Source organism: Primulina tabacum, chromosome 15 (genome assembly GCF_025594145.1).
Source record: "Primulina tabacum isolate GXHZ01 chromosome 15, ASM2559414v2, whole genome shotgun sequence".
NCBI lineage: Eukaryota > Viridiplantae > Streptophyta > Magnoliopsida > Lamiales > Gesneriaceae > Primulina > Primulina tabacum.
This window is the reverse complement of record NC_134564.1, coordinates 12,654,523-12,677,510: the sequence shown is the minus strand read 5'-3', so window position 1 is coordinate 12,677,510 and position 22,988 is coordinate 12,654,523. Positions and strand designations below refer to the sequence as shown.

Genomic DNA, 22,988 nt, shown 5'->3' with positions numbered 1-22,988 from the left:
CCACAATGATTTGAACAAAACTCAAAACATGAAAGTTATAGCCTTATGTCTTATCTTTCTAATGGAAGTGGCCTCACATCATTCGGATCAAAATACAAAATATTATGCTAAAAACCACAACTACTGCCACAGTTTCATACCGTTTCAGCACTTTCATTACCTATTTGACTAAAGATCAACTTTTTATTCTACCCATACATTATTTGTTTCATTCCATATCATTCCATACCACTCATATCAAATCTTGAAGCTATCAACCATCACCATTACATTACATATCCCAAACGATCATCATAATAATCCATAAAAGGAATAAGAAACATACTTAATCATAATCATTACCTTTTATCATAAGCATACGAATGTCTGGGCGTTACAATTCTCCCCTCCTTAAGAAATTTCGTCCCCGAAATTGCCATTACTGTGCAAATAACTCAAGATATTGCTGTTTCATTTCCTCCTCTGGCTCCCACGTTGCTTCTTCAACCAACAGATTACGCCAAAGAATCTTGATAATGCATATCTCTTTATTCCTCAGTATTTTAACCTTGCGATCTAAAATATGGATTGGTACTTCTTGATAAGTCAAGTTCGGCATCAGGTCCAATGGTTCATGTCTAAGAACATGGGAGGGTTCGAGATGTACTTCCTGAGCATTGAGACGTGAAATACATTGTAGACTCTATCCAAGTCCGGCGGTAAGGCTAGACGATATGCTCTTTCTCCAATCCTGTCCAGAATTTCAAATGGGCCAATAAATCTTGGGCTCAGCTTTCCTTTCCTGCCAAATCTCATAATGCCTTTGAGAGGAGCAATTTTGACAAATACATGATCTCCAACTTCAAACTCCAAAGGCCTTCTTCGGTTATTGGCATAACTTTTCTGTCTGGGTTGAGCCGTCTTCATTCTGTCCTGAATTAAAGCAATCACATCAGTTGTCTGTTGGACCAATTCTGGTCCTAACATCTTTATTTCATCGACTTCATCCCAGTTCAACGGTTACCTACATCTCCTGCCGTACAATGCCTCGTATGGTGCCATGCCAATCATAAATACATGTCTTGTTTCAGTACATTCATACAACTAGTGTTCAATACAAACTACAGATCATATGTACAATCACTAGTAATCTTCTATGCCCGAAATCACCATGCTATCTCGATCTCTCATCTTGTCAAGTTCTTCTGGACCCTGATCTTGTCCCCCCTGTTGTTATGCACACATACAGACACAACAACAGCCGGAAACTCCGGTGAGAACAAATCCTAGTATAAAACATGTATACATGCATATACACAATATAAATCATGAAGCATACTATCATGAATAAAATCAATAACAACATGTCCCATAGTCTATGAAACATAAACAATATAAGACAAGTAACTTAAATCAATTCATATCTTGGACTCGAATCATATCTAACTCTAGGGATCCCGGTGTGAATAAGACGTCACAGTCTGCCACCTACCCTCCCAATCAAGGTGACGGTACGTCTTATTCCTAGACTTCGGTCCTGTCTGTATCGGATGTCTACAATCGGAGTACATCTGCTCCTATGCGTCGATACCACCGAACATCTAGAAATTTGGCAAATCTGCCAATGACTCTCCTATCTTAAATGCTTGAATATAAATCTATAAAAAAAGCACAAACATATCAAAATATAAACAATCTAGTATGTGATTTTGGGAAACTCAAATCAAATCTAATTCAAGTTGTATCTTCCCGAATCAACATGAATTATACCTTCTGTCGTTCAATATTTGTCGATGTCGAAGCTTGTCAAGACAAATCTGAAATGACATATTCAAGATGCATTCTTATCAATCTCTAGCTCAAATCAATACACATACAGATCAATATCCAAATCTCGGTACATTTAAACGGCATAACGGCGTAATCTCGTGATATCGGTCAATTCAAATATCAATAATCAATAACCATAACTCATAATTCTCATCATAGCAAACTCTATTATACTGAAATCTGCATATACCCAAGTCAAGACATGCTGGAACATGAAAAAGATCGCATCTCATATCTGTCCTTCAATCCGGTTGCGAACATGAGTTCATAATAATCATAAGAACACATCATAGCAATCAAAATCTGATTTCTCCCAACATCATATTGCCAAATCAAACAAGAACATAACAAAACTTACATCCTTTAGAAGCCTATGATGCAAGGAGCAAGAATCTAAGCTCGGATGGAAAATCGGATGGTGAGATCTTGTGCAAGCTAATTTCTAAGCTAGGAGAACTTTGAAGCTTTCCTGGGGTTGTTCTCGGTGGTCTGATGCTGAAGGAATGAAGAAAATGCATGTTATATGTCTACCAAGCCATGTGTCAAGTTAATGTGCATGCTGGATTTCTCGCACCACCCTACCGCGGGTGCGCTACCAATTCGACCGCAGGTGCGGTGAGCGTACTGTATTTCTTCCAAAATTCTAGAAGAACTACCGCGGGTGCGCCGGCTCTTGCACCGCGGGTGCGGTCTTGTCTCGGTGCATCCACAGCAGGTGCGGTCCTGTTCTTACCGCGGGTGCGGTCAAGCTACTGTAACCCTTTAACATTTCAGGAAAAACGATCGCGGGTGCACCATCTTTTGAACCGGGGGTGTACTGTCTCTGCTGTCCCAACCATATATTTTACAACTAGAATCGAATTGCAACATCGCTTCTTCGGTCTTTGATAAATACATCAAATCATGCATTAATAATTGCTGATTACCAACTCACATCTCGGGTCTTACATTTCTCCCCCCTAAGATACAATTTTGTCCCCGAAATCACAGGCGATCAACACATATCAATAAGAAGGTATAATAAATTGTATAGAAACTCACCTCAACGGAATAGCTCTGGGAATCTCTGTCTCATATCTGTCTCCCAGATAGCTTCTTCAATGTCATGACGACTCCATTGGATTTTCACCAACGGAATAGTCTTTGTTCTGAGCTGCTTAACTTTCCAATCAAGAATCTGAATTGGATGTTCAATATAACTCAGAGTGTCGTCAAGCTCGGCTTCATCAGGCTTGAATAACATGAGAAGCATCAGGCATGTATCTACGCAGCATCGATACATGAAAAACGTCATGTATCCCATATAAAGAAGGAGGAAGAGCAAGTCGATATGCTCGATCGCCAATCTTCTCAAGAATTTCGTACGGACCGATGTATCTAGGAGACAACTTTCCACGTTTTCCAAATCTGACAACGCCTCTGGAAGGAGAAATCTTCAAGAATACTCTGTCTCCCTGTTCAAATACTAACGGTCTACGTCTGAATTTCACATACTTGGCTTGTCTATCCTGTGCAGTCTTCATTCTCTTCTGAATTATCTTTACCTTCTCAGTCATTTCACGAATCATATCAGGCCCAAGTTCTGGTACCTCAGATATATCATCCCAATACAGAGGAGATCTGCACTTCTTACCATATAACGCTTCAAACGGTGCCATCTCGATGCTCGTCTGATAGTTGTTGTTGTACGAGAATTCACAAAGTGATAGTGAATCTTGCCAACTAGTGCCAAGGTCTAGCACTACAGCTCTCAGCATATCCTCTAAGGTCTGGATAGTCAGCTCTGACTGTCCGTCTGTCTGAGGATGATATGCAGTGCTCAGGTGCAATGTCGTACCTAAAGCCTGCTGCAAAATGTGCCAAAAGTGTGAAGTGAATCGTGGATCACGATCTGATACGATCGACTTCGGCACACCATGCAATCTGACTACCTCTCTGACATATATCTCATCCATCTGATCATGTCGGTACGTCATTCTGTATGGAATAAAGCATGCGGATTTGGTCAATCTGTCAATAACAACCCAAATTGCATCATAACCCCGGGATGATCGTGGTAACCTCGTAACGAAATCCATGAAATGTGATCCCATTTCCATTCCGGAACAGATAAACTCTAAAGTAAACCTCCGGGCTTCTTTCTCTCGGCCTTCACCTGTTGGCAATTCAAGCACTTAGACACAAACTCTGTAATATCTGACTTCATCTGTTTCAACCAGAATTGTGTCTTCAGATCGTTGTACATCTTCCTGCCACCAGGATGAATACTGAACTGACTACAGTACGCTTCTGACAATATCTGTTGTTTCAAATCTGAAACATCTGGCACTACAAGACGGCTATTCACATACAAAACATGATCATGTACCTGATACTCTGAATTATGCCCTGATCTGACCATCTCAACTGACTTCTGAATATTCTGATCAGTTCTTTGTACTTCTTTAATTCTCAAAATCAAATCTGGCTCAACTTGAATCGTAGCAAGTCGTAGTGGTCTACTATCTGTATCAAATGCTAATCCAGAAAAACAGCAGTCTTCAATCATATTCGAAACACCTATCGTCAACAAAGATAGGGAACATACCTATCGACTCAAGGCGTCCGCGGCTGCATTTGACTTTCCTGGATAGTATTTGATCTTGCAATCAAAGTCCTTTAATAAATCAAGCCACCTACGCTGTCTCATGTTCAACTCTGACTGTGAAAACAGATATTTCAGGCTTTTATGATCAGAGTAGATTTCAAACTTCTCGCCACAGAGATAGTGTCGCCATATCTTCAGTGCAAATACAATGGCCGCCAATTCAAGATCAGGAATTGGGTAACGAATCTCGTGTGGTTTCAACTGTCTCGAGGCATATGGGATCACATGTCCTTGCTGCATAAGAACACATCCTAACCCTCTGTGAGATGCATCGCAATATACAATGAAATCCCAAGTACCTGAAGGTATCATCAATACTGGAGCACTGGTCAATCGTCTCTTCAACTCCAAGAAGCTAGACTCACAGGCTTCAGACCACATAAATGGCATATTCTTCTGAGTCAGCTGAGTAATCGGCTTTGCAATACTGGAGAAATCTCTGATAAATCGACGATAATAACCTGCTAGACCCATGAAATTGCGTATCTCTGGCACTGATGTCGGTCTAGGCCAACAGATCACCGCATCAACCTTGCTAGGATCAACAGATATACCATCTCCAGATATGATATGCCCCAAAAAGACAACCTGTCTCAGCCAAAACTCACATTTTGACATTTTAGCATATAATTTCTCATTTCTCAGCGTCTGCAACACAATTCTTAAATGCTCGGCATGATCAGTCTCACTTCTCGAGTAAACCAAAATATCATCAATAAAAACAATAACAAACTCATCTAGATACCTCTGAAAGACACAGTTCATCAATCCCATAAACACCGCTGGAGCATTCGTTAAACCAAATGGCATGACGATAAATTCATAATGTCCATACCTGGTTCGGAACGCTGTCTTTGGTATATCAACATCTCGGACTCTCAGCTGGTGATATCCAGACCTCAAATCAATCTTAGAATAGACGGAGGATCCATGCAACTGATCAAGTAAATCGTCGATACGAGGCAATGGATATTTGTTCTTTACCGTTGCCTTGTTCATCTGCCGGTAATCAATACATAATCTCATTGAACCGTCTTTCTTTCGCACAAATAGCACTGGAGCGCCCCAAAACACTCGGTCTGATATACCCTTTGGCTAGAAGATCTTCTAGTTGTGTTTTCAGTTCTTTCAACTCAATCGGCGCCATTCTGTACGGAGCTCGAGATATAGGGACAGTACCTGGTAGGAGATCAATACTGAAATCTACCTCTCGGGCTGGAGGTAACCCTGGAATCTCGTCTGGGAATACATCAGCAAACTCACAAACTACTGGCAGATCTGCCAATACTGGGCTCGATTTCAGTAGATCTACTGAATATACAAGGAACCCCTTTGCTCCTTTCTGCAATAATCTAGTCATCATCAAAACAGATACTAAGGGAATCCGAGATCTGGAACCCTTACCGTAGAATTTTCACTCATCAGCCATCTCTGGTCTGAATCTAACAATCTTTTGGAAACAATCTACAGTGGCTCTGTACTTGGTTAACATAACGATACCAACAATACAGTAAAAATCAGCTAACCCAAGCACAATACAATCTAAATCAATCTCGTGACCCTCAAACTGTAGTATACAATGTCTAACCGAAGTCACAGATATAAGACCACTTCCCAACGGAGAAGAAATAGACACTACAGCAGATAAGGACTCGACAGGCAATGAATGCAACAATGCAAAGCGCTCAGATATAAAAGTATGAGATGCACCTGTATCTATCAATACATAAGCAGGATAGCCGCAAAGGAAACAGTTACCTGCGATCACATCCTCTGGTGCATCTTGGGCCTGCTCTTCTGTCAGTGCAAACACTCGAGCCTGCTGTCTGGGAGGTTGGCTCACTGTCTGGCTACCTCTGGCTCGGGGCTGGGTCTGTGTAGGAATGGGCTGAAAGGAATGAACAGATGAAGCTTGCCTCTCAGGCTAAGCTACTGAACCAGATGCTCCTACACTGTGAGCTTGTTGTACCCCTTTCTGTGGACAGACTCTGGCGAAATGTCCCTGTTGTCTGCAGATATTGCAGCGACCCATCACACCCTGACACTGCTCGGTGGCATGTCGGCCTCCACAAGAACTGCAATATACACCTGTATACTCTGTACTCTGACCAGGACCTCTCTGTCGTGATCCACTGGAGCTCGACGAACTGCTCCCTGATCTCTTGAACTTTTTACCTTTCACTTTTAGCTGGTCTTTCCTCCCGCTGCCGCTACCACTGCTCTCAAATCTGGGAGGGGGTTGAGTAGAGGGTTGTGGCGGTCTAGGAGTTGGAGCGACATGGGAAGTGATTCGTTGCCTAAGCAATCCAGCTTCTGCTCCCTTGGCATGGTTCAACGCATTAGCAAAGTTATTCGGTCTACCGGTATTCACTAAGGTAAAAATATCAGGATTCAAGCCATTGATAAACTGATCTGCAATGGCCTCGTCATTTTCTGCCACGTGAGGAGCAAATCGAAGCAATGTCGAAAACTTTGCCACATATTCTTCGATGTTTAACTGTCCCTGTTTCAAATTGGCAAACTCAGCACCTTTATCCTTTCGGTAGGACACGGGAAAGAAGCGTTGATAGAACTCTTCTTCAAAAACATTCCAAGTGATCTCTGTGCCACGATGCTCCAATGCTTTCTTCGTGGTAAGCCACCAATTCTTTGCAACTTCTTGCAGTTGATGCCCAATAAATTTAACTCGTCGCTCGTCGGTGTAGTCAAGAGATTCAAATAACATCTCTATGTCATCGAGCCAACTTTCACACTCAACTGAATTTTCTGTGCCCTTCAGTGTCGGCGGTCGAAATGACTGAAATCTTTTCAACAAAGTCTCCATCGGTGTAGACTTTAAACATCTTATTGGAGATTTCTCTCAATATTCAAGGAATTTTGCTTTGATCTTCAACACAAATCAAACTTATCAAAGATTGTATCTTTGTGGCGTTTGTCGATTATTTTACGCACGGATTGTCAAAAAAAGTTCTTTGAAAGTTCATTTGAAATTCGATTGTTATTATCGTTGATATTTGTTGCTAAGTTATAATCGCTTAGAGGTGAATATCACAAATCGTTACTTGTTTCAAAAGATCGGGACAACTTAATCGATTCTTGTTCGTTATTGAATTGAGGGCTCGATTTTAATAATCGTGTTTGCTTTCATTCGTACAAGGATTCGCATCACGAACTGATCAAGGTAAGGCTGAAATACTCGGTTCATGAGGTCCATGAAAATTGCTGGAGCATTCGTCAGTCCAAACGGCATCACTAAGAACTCGTAATGCCCATACCTGGTCCTGAAGGCTGTTTTGTGAACATCTGCATCTTTCACCTTCAGCTGGTGATACCCTGATCGAAGATCTATATTAGAGAACACTGTAGCTCCCTGCAACTGGTCGAACAAATCTTCGATTCTAGGAAGTGGGTATTTGTTCTTGATTGTTACCTTGTTCAATTCTCGGTAATCGATGCACAGCCTCATACTCCCATCCTTCTTCTTTACAAAAAGCACTGGTGCGCCCCAAGGCGAGCAACTAGGGCGGATAAATTCCTTGTCCAGAAGCTCCTGAATCTGCTGCTTGAGTTCTAACATTTCGGCTGGAGCTAATCGGTACGGTGCCTTAGAGATTGGCACAGTGCCTAGCATAAGATCTATTGCAAACTCCACCTCTCTCTCTGGTGGAAGACCTGTGACGTCATCAGGAAAGACGTCTGGGAAGTCTCTGACTCTTGGCACCTCTGATAAAGACGGAGTGGGTATATCAGGTGCAGAAATGATGTTGGCCAAGAACGCCTGACACCCCTTAGAAAGAAGTCTCCGTGCCTGCATGCAGGAGATCATGCGCGGGAAACTCCTCCATCTGGCTGGCTCAAAAAGAAACTGTTCCATGCCCTGCGGTCTAACCATTACTGACCTCTTCTAAAAATCAATCAGAACTCTGTTCTTTGTCAGCCAGTCCATTCCCAAAATAATGTCGAACTCTGGCATCGGCAAGACGATCAAATCAGCATACACCAGGTGGCCGTGCAATTCTAGATCAATGTCTCTGACCACACTAGTAGCTGACAGTTCTTCCCCTGATGGGACTGTCACGGAATAATTCACGTCGATTCCAATGGTCTTGATATCCAAGTGACTAGCAAATGTTTCCGAAATAAAAGAATGGGTGGCTTCTGAATCTATCAAGGCATGAGTGGCCATTCTCTTAGTGAAAATATTTCCTGTCAATAAAGTCGTGTCTGGGTTCGCCTCTTGTGCGTGCATGGCGAACACTCTGCCCTGAGTTGGCTGCTTCCACTGTGGGCACTCTTTCAGCATGTGGTCAGTAGCTCCACATTTAAAACGTTTCCCGGATCCCCATTAGCACTGTCCGGGATGCTGGCGATTGCACTTCTGACACACTGGAAAATTACCGGGCTTTTGAGGTGACCCCTGCTGTTGAATCGGACACTTGCCCTTTGGTGGTCCCTGATAAGGTTTCTTCCCTGGTGGCCCCTGATACTGTTTCTTAAATTGGGGCCTCTGATGCTGCTGCTGCTGTTGTTGCGGTGGTGCCTGATAGGGCCTCTTGCCCTGCCTGTCCGCCTCTATGTCCCTCTGGTCTTGTTCTGCCGCCAAAGCTCTAGACACGGCAATTGCATAAGTAGTAGGACCAGCAACTCGCACGTCACGGCGCAAGACCGGCCGCAACCCATCCATGAAACGCCTCAGCTTACTCTGGGCATCATTAGCTATCAGGGGTACAAAATGACACCCCCTCTCAAACTTCCTCACAAAGTCTGCCACACTGCTGTCTCCCTGCCTCAACGTCATAAACTCCCTTGTTAGGCGAGAGCGTACTTCCTCAGTAAAGTACTTGGGGTAGAAGACTTCCTTGAAACCGTTCCAAGGCAACACCTGCAAGTTGACTGCCATGGACGCACTCTCCCACCACAACCTGGCGTCCCCTGACAGAAGTAACGTGGCACACCTGACCCTATCTGCATCGGTCAGTTCCATAAAATCGAAGATTATCTCGATGGACTTAATCCATCCCTCAGCTACCATCGGGTCAGTGGTACCCGAAAACTCCTTAGGATTCATCCTCCCAAACCTCTCATACACCGCTTCCGGTCTGGGCCTCTCCCCCGCATCTACGGCAGTCTGGTTCCTCGCAAATTATGCGAAGAACTGAGTCATTCCTGCCAGCATTTGTTCTTGCATATCTGGCGGTGGAGGTGGAGGAGCGTCCCTTCTCTCCTCTCAAGGCTCTCTGTCCTCATCCCTTGCTTCACGGTCGATCACACGTCTAGGAGGCATTCTGTTCCAACCATTTACCCAACACGTAAACCCACTATGCAAGAATATATAATAACAATAACATAGATGCACGTACTCTGAACTCAAAAATGTAAACATGCTGAAATCATGACATTGCGCTTACTACATAACATAATTCAAATGCTTTAAAACTTACAGATTTGAGGTGTGACTTCGTGAGCTTCTTGCGACTAGCAGTAGGCATAACCCTTTACAAGAACACCGCTCTGATACCAATTGTAACATACCATACTTTTATTACTCAAAATTTGCGGAAAATTTAAAAGTTTCTTAAATGTAAACATCCATACGATCGTCAACTCATTGTTCATAAAAAAAATATCTTTGAAATCATCCATCCTCAATAAAACTTAGCTAAAAGAAAATCTTGCTCAAAACATCTCGCATCAAAACATAAAATCAGAGTATCAATATTTTCATGCTTAAAATCTTAACATAACGTGGGCGGTCCTCGGGTCTAACCTTCTGCTTAGTCCAAGTCTGCTCCTTGGTCCCCACCCCTCGTCTCATCATGATCACCCTCACCTGCATCGATCAACTCTAGTGAGTCTAAAGACTCAACACGTATAAACTGGAAGTAACAAGTACTACATAATAAGATCACATGCAACTTTAAAATAGGACATACATACCTTAAACTTGAACTTGCAAGATAAAACTTGAACGTATGTGCGTACATACTAAGACGTGCCATCAACATAAACTTTTCTTAAACATGCTTGCATACTTGAACATACTTAAACATACATAGCTTCATCATTTTGCGTAGAGGGTGTTTCAAAGCAAGTGACCCATACATAATAAACGCCTGATCAGAAAAACCACAATATTGGGCTGACAGGGACGTATCCACTGCCACATACATGAGATCCCCGTTCATGATTTAACGGGCTGGTTGGTCCCCGTTCATAATTTAACGCTTTTCAACCACGATCTAACCCGTTCATAATTTAACGGGGTGGAGAGGTCCTCGGCCACGTTCATGGACTTCCAAACCCATTCATAATTTGGTCACAAGACATTTAGCATACCTCAAAAACTTAAAATATTTTTTTTTGCACGTCAACATACTTACTTGGTGTTGAGGGATTCGTTGGACTTCGACCGGGGCCGTCGCTGCTGCACAAACTAACATGAAACTGCATACTTAACTTGCATTGCTTAGACGTATCAATCATACTTACTTACAAGTTCATGCAATTCATTAGGACGTTCTAAAATTCCCATGACTCGACCTTGTAAATCATTGCACTAACCCATGACATCAAACTCAAAGCACACTATAAAATTTTCCAAAAATATGAAGGACACGGACCCCGTGCTTAGGTCCGGGTAAGGGTCCGTGTGCTAAAATGTGTCGTGCAGAACAAGGAGGGCACGGACCCCGTGTCTAGGTCTGGGTGGGGGTCCGTGTGTGTGCGTAAACCTGACACTGAAAAGAATACAAGGGCACGGACCCCGTGCAAGGGTCCGTCTAGACTCTGGAAAAAAAAACACTTCGGGAGGAACAAGGGCACGGACCCCGTGCCAGGGTCCGTGTTGGGGTCCGTGTGGCCTCGATTTTTCTGAACCTGCGAGGAAAACTTACACAATGTCTATTCTCCCAATCGAACAACTAATGGAACGAAATTAAACACCTTGAGACCATCCTAAGACACCATAGCATTGAACTAAACTCGTACGAACACCCAAAACCACGACGTTCCCCTACGATACATACAATTCAAGAAACTTGGCAATTGACCCCGAACGTTTCCTACGACTTCTAATGTACTCGATTGCCTATCGACACTAAACGACATACGAAATACCAATCCCAAGCATCATACTAATCATACTTAGGCACAGCAACGATCACCCGTCGATCCTCAACGAAGCCTGCAACAATAAGATCTCAAGAACACATTAATATCATAAATTTTCCTGAAAACGCAGTTTGAGCAGTCCCACGAAAAATGCCATAACTCACACAATTTTTGTCCAAAAATTTCTAATTTTATATCAAATCGAAGGTATCAAAAAGTTCTACGTTTTTCGCGTTGAAAGTTATCTCGAAATCCCGACCGAAAAATCGCAGTTTTCAACAGAACAGCAAGTTACGAAATTTCAGATCTAAAAATATTTCAAAACGCATTCGATGCATCTTCCGCTCAAACTTCTACATCACACATATATTTTTACGCATAAAACAACGCAACACATAATATGACAGGATCGATGCAGCAAAAGAAAGATTATACGTGCCTTTGTTGATAAACTTTATCGAAACAGCGATACCGATGCGGGAACGGAGCGAGGCTTGATCCGGGACGATGATGGCTCGATTATCTCGCTATAAAATCGCCGAAAACTTGCTGGAAAATAGGGGGGAAGGGGACGGCTGCTTGTTCTCTCAAGAACCCTAAGTTTTCTCCTCTCAAAAATATGAAAAATCTGAAAATTGGATTGTGAAGTAATTGTGTGTGTGAAAATAAGTGTGGCGTGAGTTTTGGGTAGTGGGGATGGGATTAGGGATGTTATTTAGGAAAATAAATTGCTTAATTAGGATTTAACAACTAATTAAAAGATGCTAATCCACCTCTACTTTAACAAAACTCCTTAGTTTAAAATAAGTTCAAAAGTGATAAATCTTTACAAGTTTTAAACTCATAAATCCACTAAATAATTAAATTAGGCTTTAAAATGTTGAAAGCTAAATAAATTAGTTAAAATGCCCCACCTCAACTTAAAATAAAATGCCACATTAAAATCTCCAAAATCGTCCCCGGTTTCTTTTCCTCGATCCCGCCTCGAGTAATCGCCTGAAACATGAAACTTGAAAAATATTTTAACCTGCATCACATAAACACAATTAATTTAAAATAATGTATTTAAATAAAACATGCACTACTAGGACTCGTTTTAAAATTAAATAAATGATTTAATAATTGAATAACGGCATGGGTTATACGTGTACTGAATTTGGGCACTACAGTTCCTTCCCCACTTATAAAAATTTCGTCCTCGAAATTAAGTCTTACCGAACAACTCCGGGTGGCGACTCCTCATATCTGATTCTGTCCTCCCAAGTGGCCTCCTCCACTGATTGGTTTAGCCACCGGACTTTGACTAGCTTAGTCACCTTGTTCCAAAGTCTGCGCTCCTGTCTGTCTAGGATTTGGACGGGTCTTTCCTCATAAGACAGGTCTGGAGCCAACTGGAACGGCTCGTAGCTCAGAACATGCGAAGGATTAGCTAGGTACTTCCTCAGCATCGAGACATGGAATACATTGTGTACCCCGGCTAGATTCGGCGGAACGGCAACACGATAAGCTAGTGTCCCAACTCTGTCAAGGATCTCAAACGGCCCAATAAACCTTGGACTGAGCTTGCCTCTTTTCCCAAATCTCATAACACCCTTCATGGGTGCTATCTTGACGAATACGTGATCACCAACGGCAAACTCGAGATCTCTCCTCCTCTTACCAGCATAGCTCTTCTGACGGCTTTGGGCAGTCTTCATTCTGTCACGAATCTTGACCACCACATCTGCAGTTTGCTTGAACTATCTCCGGACCAAGATCTGCTCTCTCCCCAAATTCATCCCAATGGACTGGTGATCTGCACTTCCGTCCATACAGCGCCTCATAGGGAGCCATACCAATAGATGATTGGAAACTGTTGTTGTAAGTAAACTCCACTAGAGGTATCTTAGACTCCCAGGTCCCCTGAAAATCAATCATACAGGCTCTCAGCAAATCCTCTAAAATCTGAATCACTCGCTCAGACTGGCCATCTGTCTGCGGGTGAAAAGCTGTACTGAACAGCAACTTTTTCCCCATGGCTGCATGTAAGCTCTTCCAGAAGGACGATGTAAACCTTGGGTCCCTGTCGGACACAATGGAAACTGGGATCCCATGCAATCGAACAATCTCCCTGATATAAAGCTCCGAATACTGCGTCATGGAGAAAGTCGTCTTCACTGGCAAAAAGTGCGCTGACTTCGTGAGTCGATCCACAATAACCCAAATGGCATTAAAGCCTCTGACTGATCTAGGCAATCCAACGACGAAGTCCATCGTAATGTTCTCCCATTTCCACTCTGGGATTGGGAGTGGCTTAAGCATCCCTACTGGCCTCTGATGTTCAGCTTTCACTTGCTGACAAGTAAGACATTCTGATACGAATCTGCGGATGTCTCTCTTCATCCCCGGCCACCAATACAGAATCTGCAAGTCTTTGTACATCTTGGTACCTCCTGGGTAAATAGAATACTGAGATGCGTGTGCCTCTGCTAGAATAGCCTCTCTGATCGAATCAATACTGGGCACCCACATTCTACCCCTGTATCTCACAATACCATCTGACACTGTATAGAGAACACTGCCCTTGGCTTCATCCTTTAGTTTCCATTTCTGTAATTGCTCATCTGAAGGCTGGCCCGCACGAATACAGTCTTGCAAGGAAGATTGGACTTTCTGATTAGACAGACAGCCTTGGTGCTCTGCCCTTATGGTAAACTTCCAAACCAAACCTCTGAATCTCAGACTGAAGAGGGTCCCTGCACTGATAACTGAGCTATGACTGCAACCTTTCTGCTCAAGGCATCTGCCACAACATTAGCTTTTCCCGGATGGTAGCTAATCTCGCAATCATAGTCTTTCACCAGTTCCAACCACCGTCTCTGCCTCATGTTCAGCTCCTTCTGCGTGAAGAAATATTTCAGGACTTTTGTGATCAGTGAAAATCTGACACTTCTCGCCATACAAGTAGTGTCTCCAAATCTTCAACGCAAAGACGACTGCGGCTAATTCAAGATCATGCGTCGAATAGTTCTTCTCATGCACTTTCAACTGCCTGGAAGCATAAGCTATAACCCGATCCTGCTGCATCAACACTGCGCCTAACCCGATCTTAGATGCATCGGTATACAACACAAAATCTCCTTGCCCAGATGGCATGGCTAGCACTGGCGCTGAAATAAGAGCTTGCTTCAAAGTGTCGAAGCTCTTCTGGCATTCTTCACTCCACACAAACTTAGCATTCTTTTTGGTCAGCAAAGTGAGTGGCACTGCTATCGACGAAAATCCCTGGATAAAATTACGGTAGTAACCGGCTAAACCCTAAAAAACTTCGGATTTCCGATGCATTCTTTGGTTCAACCCAATCCTTAACTAGCCGCTACCTTGGTTGGGTCCTACCTCAATTCCACTGCTAGAAATAATATGACCCAAAAACGCTACCTTCTCCAACCAAAATTCGCACTTACTGAACTTCGCAAATAACTTGCGACTCTGCAAAACCTGCAACACTGTCCTCAAATGCTGGCTATGCTCCTCATGGCTCTTCGAGTAAATGAGAATATCGTCAATGAATACTATGAAGAACTGATACGAATCTGACCGGGTGTTACGTGCTAATGGTTGAAAGGAGATTTAAGATGCGTTGTTGCCTCGGAATTTCAAGCTTGATTGTGATTAAAGATGATGAATCAAGCATATTCAAGCAAGTGGTGGAGTTCAACAAAGAATATACCGAAGGACCTATAACGAGGGGACGTATCAAGAAGTTTAAAGAAGCACTTCAAGGATTCATGGTGAACTACCAAGGAAGTTCAACAAATGGGGTGTCTAAATTAGAGGAGTTTGGGGAACATGGACACAACAATGGAAGTGTTTGGAATGTTATTCAAGTGTTAAAAGACCATGAGGACAGCAGCAAGCGCGCACCCGCGCCAGAAGCGGCGCACCCGCGCGCACGAACCAGGAACAGGCGCGCCACCGCGCCACAAGTGGCGCCACCGCGCGCCTTGGCAGAACTTTGCGCGCCCCCACGCGTGATCTCTGGCTACCGCGCGCACTTCCGTGTAGAAATTGTTCACAACTTTCTTTATGACTTTTTACACTACTTTTCATGTTTTAATTATTATATATTCAGTGTACTTGAATGATGAACGAACCAATTCAGACTTTAAATATCTTATTGGAGATTTCTCTCAATATTAAAGGAATTTTTCTTTGATCTTCAACACAAATCAAACTTATCAAAGATTGTATCTTTATGGCGTTTGTCGATTGTTTTTCGCACGGATTGTCAAAACAAGTTCTTTGAAGGTTCGTTTGAAATTCGATTGTTATTATCGTTGATATTTGTTGCTAAGTTATAATAGCTTAGAGGTGAATATCACAAATCGTTACTTGTTTCAAAAGATCGGGACAACTTAATCGATTCTTGTTCGTTATTGAATTGAGGGCTCGATTTTAATAATCGTGTTTGCTTTCATTCGTACAAGGATTCGCATCACGAACTGATCAAGGTAAGGCTGAAATACTCGGTTCATGAGGTCCATGAAAATTGCTGGAGCATTCGTCAGTCCAAACGGCATCACTAAGAACTCGTAATGCCCATACCTGGTCCTGAAGGCTGTTTTGGGAACATCTGCATCTTTCACCTTCAGCTGGTGATACCCTGATCGAAGATCTATCTTAGAGAACATTGTAGCTCCCTGCAACTGGTCGAACAAATCTTCGGTTCGAGGAAGTGGGTATTTGTTCTTGATTGTTACCTTGTTCAATTCTTGGTAATCGATGCACAGCCTCATACTCCCATCCTTCTTCTTTACAAAAAGCACTGGTGCGCCCCAAGGCGAGCAACTAGGGCGGATAAATTCCTTGTCCGAGAAGCTCCTGAATCTGCTGCTTGAGTTCTAACATTTCGGCTGGAGCTAATCGGTACGGTGCCTTAGAGATTGGCACAGTGCCTGGCATAAGATCTATTGCAAACTCCACCTCTCTCTCTGGTGGAAGACCTGTGACGTCATCAGGAAAGACGTCTGGGAAGTCTCTGACTCCTGGCACCTCTGATAAAGACGGAGTGGGTATATCAGGTGCAGAAATGATGTTGGCCAAGAACGCCTGACACCCCTTAGAAAGAAGTCTCCGTGCCTGCATGCAGGAAGATCATGCGCGGGAAACTCCTCCATCTGGCTGGCTCAGAAAGAAACTGTTCCATGCCCTGCGGTCTAACCAATACTGACCTCTTCTGAAAATCAATCAGAACTCTGTTCTTCGTCAGCCAGTCCATTCCCAATATAATGTCGAACTCTGGCATCGGCAAGACGATCAAATCAGCATACACCAGGTGGCCGTGCAATTCTAGATCAATGTCTCTGACCACACTAGTAGCTGACAGTTCTTCCCCTGATGGGACTGTCACGGAATAATTCACGTCGATTCCAATGGTCTTGATATCCAAGTGACTAGCAAATGTTTCCGAAATAAAAGAATGGGTGGCTCCTGAATCTATCAAGGCCTGAGTGGCCATTCTCTTAGTGAAAATATTTCCTGTCAGTAAAGTCGTGCCTGGGTTCGCCTCTTGTGCGTGCATGGAGAACACTCTGCCCTGAGTTGGCTGCTTCCACTGTGGGCACTCTTTCAGCATGTGGTCAGTAGCTCCACATTTAAAACATTTTCCGGATCCCCATAAGCATTGTTCGGGATGCTGGCGATTGCACTTCTGACACACTGGGAAATTACCGGGCTTTTGAGGTGCCCCCTGCTGTTGAATCGGACCCTTGCCCTTTGGTGGTCCCTGATAAGGTTTCTTCCCTGGTGGCCCCTGATACTGTTTCTTAAATTGGGGCCTCTGATGCTGCAGCTGCTGTTGTTGCGGTGGTGTCTGATAGGGCCTCTTGCCCTGCCTGTCCGCCTCTATGTCCCTCTAGTCTTGTTCTGCCGCCAAAGCTCTAGACACGGCAATTGCATAAGTAGTAGGACCAGCAACTCGCACGTCACGGCGCAAGACCGGCCGCAATCCATCCATTAAATGCCTCACCTTACTCTGGGCATCAGTAGCTATCAGGGGTACAAAATGACACCCCCTCTCAAACTTCCTCACAAAGTCTGCCACACTGCTGTCTCCCTGCCTCAACGTCATAAACTCCCTTGTTAGGCGAGAGCGTACTTCCTCATTAAAGTACTTGGAGTAGAAGACTTCCTTGAAACCGTTCCAAGGCAACACCTGCAAGTTGACTGCCACAGACGCGCTCTCCCACCACAACCTCGGCGTCCCCTGACAGAAGGAACGTGGCACACCTGACCCTATCTGCATCGGCCAGTTCCATAAAATCGAGGATTACCTCGATGGACTTAATCCATCCCTCAGCTACCATCGGGTCAGTGGTACCCGAAAACTCCTTAGGATTCATCCTCCTAAACCTCTCATACACCGCTTCCGGTCTAGGCCTCTTCCCCGCATCTACTGCAGTCTGGTTCCTCGCAAACTGTGCGAAGAACTGAGTCATTCCTGCCAGCATTTGTTCTTGCATATCTGGCGGTGGAGGTGGAGGAGCGTCCCTTCTCTCCTCTCAAGGCTCTCTGTCCTCATCCCTTGCTTTACGGTCGATCACACGTCTAGGAGGCATTCTGTTCCAACCATTTACCCAACACGTAAACCCACTATGCAAGAATATATAATAACAATAACATAGATGCACGTACTCTGAACTCAAAAATGTAAACATGCTGAAATCATGACAATGCGCTTCCTACATAACATAATTCAAAGCTTTAAAACTTACAGACTTGAGGTGTGACTTCGTGAGCTTCTTGCGACTAGCAGTAGGCATAACTCATTTACAAGAACACCGCTCTGATACCAACTGTAACATACCATACTTTTATTACTCAAAATTTGCGGAAAATTTAAAAATTTCTTAAATGTAAACATCCATACGGTCGTCAACTCATTGTTCATAAAAAAAATATCTTTTAAATCATCCATCCCCAATAAAACTTGGCTAAAAGAAAATCTTGCTCAAAACATCTCGCATCAAAACATAAAATCAGAGTATCAATATTTTCATGCTTAAAATCTAACATAACGTGGGCGGTCCTCGGGTCTAGACTTGCTGCTTATTCCAAGCCTGCTCCTTGGTCCCCATCCCTCGTCTCATCATGATCACCCTCACCTGCATCGATCAAGTCTAGTGAGTCTAAAGACTCAACACGTATTAACTGGAAGTAACAAGTACTACATAATAAGATCACATGCAACTTTAAAATAGGACATACATACCTTAAACTTGAACTTGCAAGATAAAACTTGAACGTACGTGCGTACATACTAAGACTGTGCCATCAACATAAACTTTTCTTAAACATGCTTGCATACTTGAACATACTTAAACATACATAGCTTCATCATTTTGCGTAGAGGATGTTTCAAAGCAAGTGACCCATACATAATAAACGCCTGATCAGACAAACCACAGTACTGGGCTGACAGGAACGTATCCACTACCACATACATGAGATCCCCGTTCATGATTTAACGGGCTGGTTGGTCCCCGTTCATAATTTAACGCTTTCCAACCACGATCTAACCAGTTCATAATTTCACGGGGTGGAGAGGTCCTCGGCCACATTCACCGACTTCCAAACCCATTCATAATTTGGTCACAAGACATTTAGCATACCTCAAAAACTTAAAATATTTTCTTTTTGCACGTCAACATACTTACTTGGTGTTGAGGGATTCGTTGGACTTCGATCGGGGCCATCGCTGCTGCACAAACTAACATGAAACTGCATACTTAACTTGCATAGCTTAGACGTATCAATCATACTTACTTACAAGTTCATGCAATTCATTAGGACGTTCTAAATTTCCCATGACTCGACCTTGTAAATCATTGCACTAACCCATGACATCAAACTCAAAGCACACTATAAAATTTTCCCAAAATATGAAGGACACGGACCCCGTGCTTAGGTCCAAGTAGGGGTCTGTGTGCTAAAATGTGTCGTGCAGAACAAGGAGGGCATGGACCTCGTGTCTAGGTCCGGGTGGGGGTCCGTGTGTGTGCGCAAACCTGACACTGAAAAGATTACAAGGGCACGGACCCTGTGCAAGGGTCCGTCTAGGGGTCCGTCTAGACTCTGGAAAAAAAAACACTTCGGGAGGAACAAGGGCACGGACCCCCGTGCCAGGGTCCGTGTTGGGGTCCGTGTGGCCTCGATTTTTCTGAACCTGCGAGGAAAACTTACACAATGTCTATTCTCCCAATCGAACAAATAATGGAACGAAATTAAACACCTTGAGACCATCCTAAGACACCATAGCATTGAACTAAACTCGTACAAACACCCAAAACCACGACGTTCCCCTACGATACATACAATTCAAGAAACGTGGCAATTGACCCCGAACGTTTCCTACGACTTCTAATGTACTCGATTGCCTATCGACACTAAACGACATACGAAATACCAATCCCAAGCATCATACTAATCATACCTAGGCACAGCAACGATCACCCGTCGATCCCCAACGAAGCTTGCAACAATAAGATCTCAAGAACACATTAATACCATAAATTTTCCTGAAAACGCAGTTTGGGCAGTCCCACGAAAAACGCCATAACTCACTCAATTTTTGTCCAAAAATTTCTAATTTTATATCAAATCAAAAGTATCAAAAGTTCTACGTTTTTCGCGTTGAAAGTTTTCTCGAAATCCCGACCGAAAAATCGCAGTTTTCAACAGAACAGCAAGTTACGAAATTTCAGATCTAAAAATATTTCAAAACGCATTTGATGCATCTTCTGCTCAAACTTCTACATCACACATATATTTTTACGCATAAAACAACGCAACACATAATATGACAGGATCGATGCAGCAAAAGAAAGATTATACGTGCCTTTGTTGATAAATTTTACCGAAACGGGGATACCGATGCGGGAACGGAGCGAGGCTTGATCCGGGACGATAGTGGCTCGATTATCTCGCAATAAAATCGCCGAAAACTTGCTGGAAAATAGGGGGGAAGGGGGCGGCTGCTTGTTCTCTCAAGAACCCTAAGTTTTCTCCTCTCAAAAATATTAAAAATCTGAAAATTGGATTGTGAAGTAATTGTGTGTGTGAAAATAAGTGTGGCGTGAGTTTTGGGTAGTGGGGAGGGGATTAGGGATGCTATTTAGGAAAATAAATTGTTTAATTAGGATTTAACAACTAATTAAAGAAGATGCTAATCCACCTCTATTTTAACAAAACTCCTTAGTTTAAAATAAGTGCACAAGTGATAAATCTTTACAGGTTTAAACTCATAAATCCACTAAATAATTAAATTAGGCTTTAAAATGTTGAAAGCTAAATAAATTAGTTAAAATGCCCCACCTCAACTTAAAATAAAATGCCACATTAAAATCTCCGAAATCATCCCCGGTCTCTTTCCTCGATCCCGCCTCGAGTAATCGGCTGAAACATGAAACTTGAAAAACATTTTAACGTGCATCACATAAACACAATTAATTTAAAATAATGCATTTAAATAAAACATGCACTACTAGGACTCGTTTTAAAATTAAATAAATGCTTTAATAATTAAATAACTGCATGGGTTATACGTGTACTGAATTTGGGTACTACACCAAGGCTCTGTGCAGGCTCTTCCAAAATTCAGAAGTAAACCTTGGGTCACGATCAGATACAATTGACACAGGGATACCATGAAGTCTCACAATCTCAGCTACATAGACTTCAGCATACTGGTTCATTGTAAACGTCGTCTTGACCGGAAGAAAATGAGCCGACTTGGTTAACCTGTCAACAATAACCCAGATGGAGTTGTAACCCTTTGGTGTTCTTGGAAGTCCCATTACAAAGTCCATAGTGATGTGCTCCCACTTCCACTGAGGTATTGGGAGGGATTGCAAAGTTCCAGCAGGTCTTTGATGCTCAATCTTTACCTGTTGACATGTTAGACATTCGAATATAAACTTTGCAATATTACTTTTCATACCTGGCCACTAGTATAGACGTCAGAGATCCTGATACATCTTGGTGCTACCAGGATGTATCAAATATGGCACGATATGAGCCTCTGTCAAAACATCTCGACGAATTTCATTACCACTGGGAACACATATCTGACCTCTCAACGTTAACAAATCATCAGTGTTCATTGCAAACTCTATATTTCTCATCGGCTTTGGATCGCAATTCCATCAATTGATTGTCATTAGGCTGCTCCCGTCGTATCCTATCTGTAAACGTAGGTCGAATAACCAAAGCTGAAAGTCTAGCGATGGTCCTTTGCTCTACTATACCAATCTCTCTCCTATGAAGAACTTTGCAGGTTATTATCGACGTTTTATTGCCAATTTCTCCAAAATAGCCCTGCCATTAACCAATCTGACGAGGAAAGCGGTGAAGTTTGAGTGGAAAAACGAGTGCCAACACGGAATTCAAATGTTGAAAGACAAGTTGACATCAGCCCCTATCCTAGCACTTCCGTGCGGCACTGAAGATTTTATTGTATACACTGATGCGTCAAAAATGGGACTTGGAGCTGTACTGATGCAGCGTGGGAAAGTAATCGCTTATGCTTCTCGTCAGTTGAAGGACTACGAGAAAAATTATCCCACCCACGATCTTGAATTGGCGGCTGTGGTCTTCGCATTGATATGGCCCAGAAATGATACTTGCTCTAACCAGAATTCTCACTTTTTCAACTTTGCGTATAATTGCTTTTCCCCCAATAACTGCAATACAATGCTCGGCATGAAGTTCCAGAGTCTTGGAATAAATCTGGATATCTTCAATGAAAACGATAACGAAGCTATCCATATATGGCTTGAAGACCCGGTTCATTAGATCCATGAAGACAGATGGAGCGTTCGTCAACCCGAATGACATGACTAAGAACTCATAATGGTCATACCTGGTTCTGAATGCAGTTTTAGTGATGTCGTCTTCCCTAACTTTCAGCTGATAATAACCAGAACGCATGTCGATCTTTGACAATGCTGTCGCTCTGCAGCTGATCAAAAAGATCGTCAATCCTGGGCAATGGATATTTATTCTTGATCGTGGCTTTGTTGATCTCTCTGTAATCAATGCATAACCGCAAAGATCCATATTTCTTTTGACAAATAAAACCGGAGCTTCCCATGGAGAAGAACTTGGACGAATAAAGCCTTTGTCTAATAGATCCTGCAACTGATTCTTCAGCTCCTTCATTTCAGTCGGGGCCATACGGTAAGGAGCTTTTGAAATCGGAGCAGTACCTAGAACCACGTCAATCACAAACTCAACTTCACGGTCAGGTGGTAATCCAGGCACATCATCTGCAAATACGTCAGGAAAATCCCAAACTACCTCAATCTCATTCAACTTCATCGTCGTCTCAGTATACACATCTATCACAGCAGCTAAAAACCCCTGAAACCCCTTCGATAACATTTCC

The 22,988-nt window shown here is 43.0% G+C and overlaps 1 protein-coding gene across 1 annotated transcript; it reads right to left on the bottom strand.

Moving 5' to 3' along the window:
- Nucleotides 1-597: 597 nt before the first annotated feature.
- LOC142525880 (uncharacterized) lies at nt 598-22,984 on the bottom strand. The gene is made up of 4 exons (XM_075630166.1): nt 22,682-22,984; nt 22,235-22,510; nt 21,262-21,489; nt 598-912 (listed from the first exon to the last, which is right to left on the bottom strand). Exons 1-4 carry the CDS (start codon nt 22,982-22,984, stop codon nt 598-600), a joined length of 1,122 nt encoding a protein of 373 aa, XP_075486281.1.
- Between the last annotated feature and the right edge of the window lie 4 nt (nt 22,985-22,988).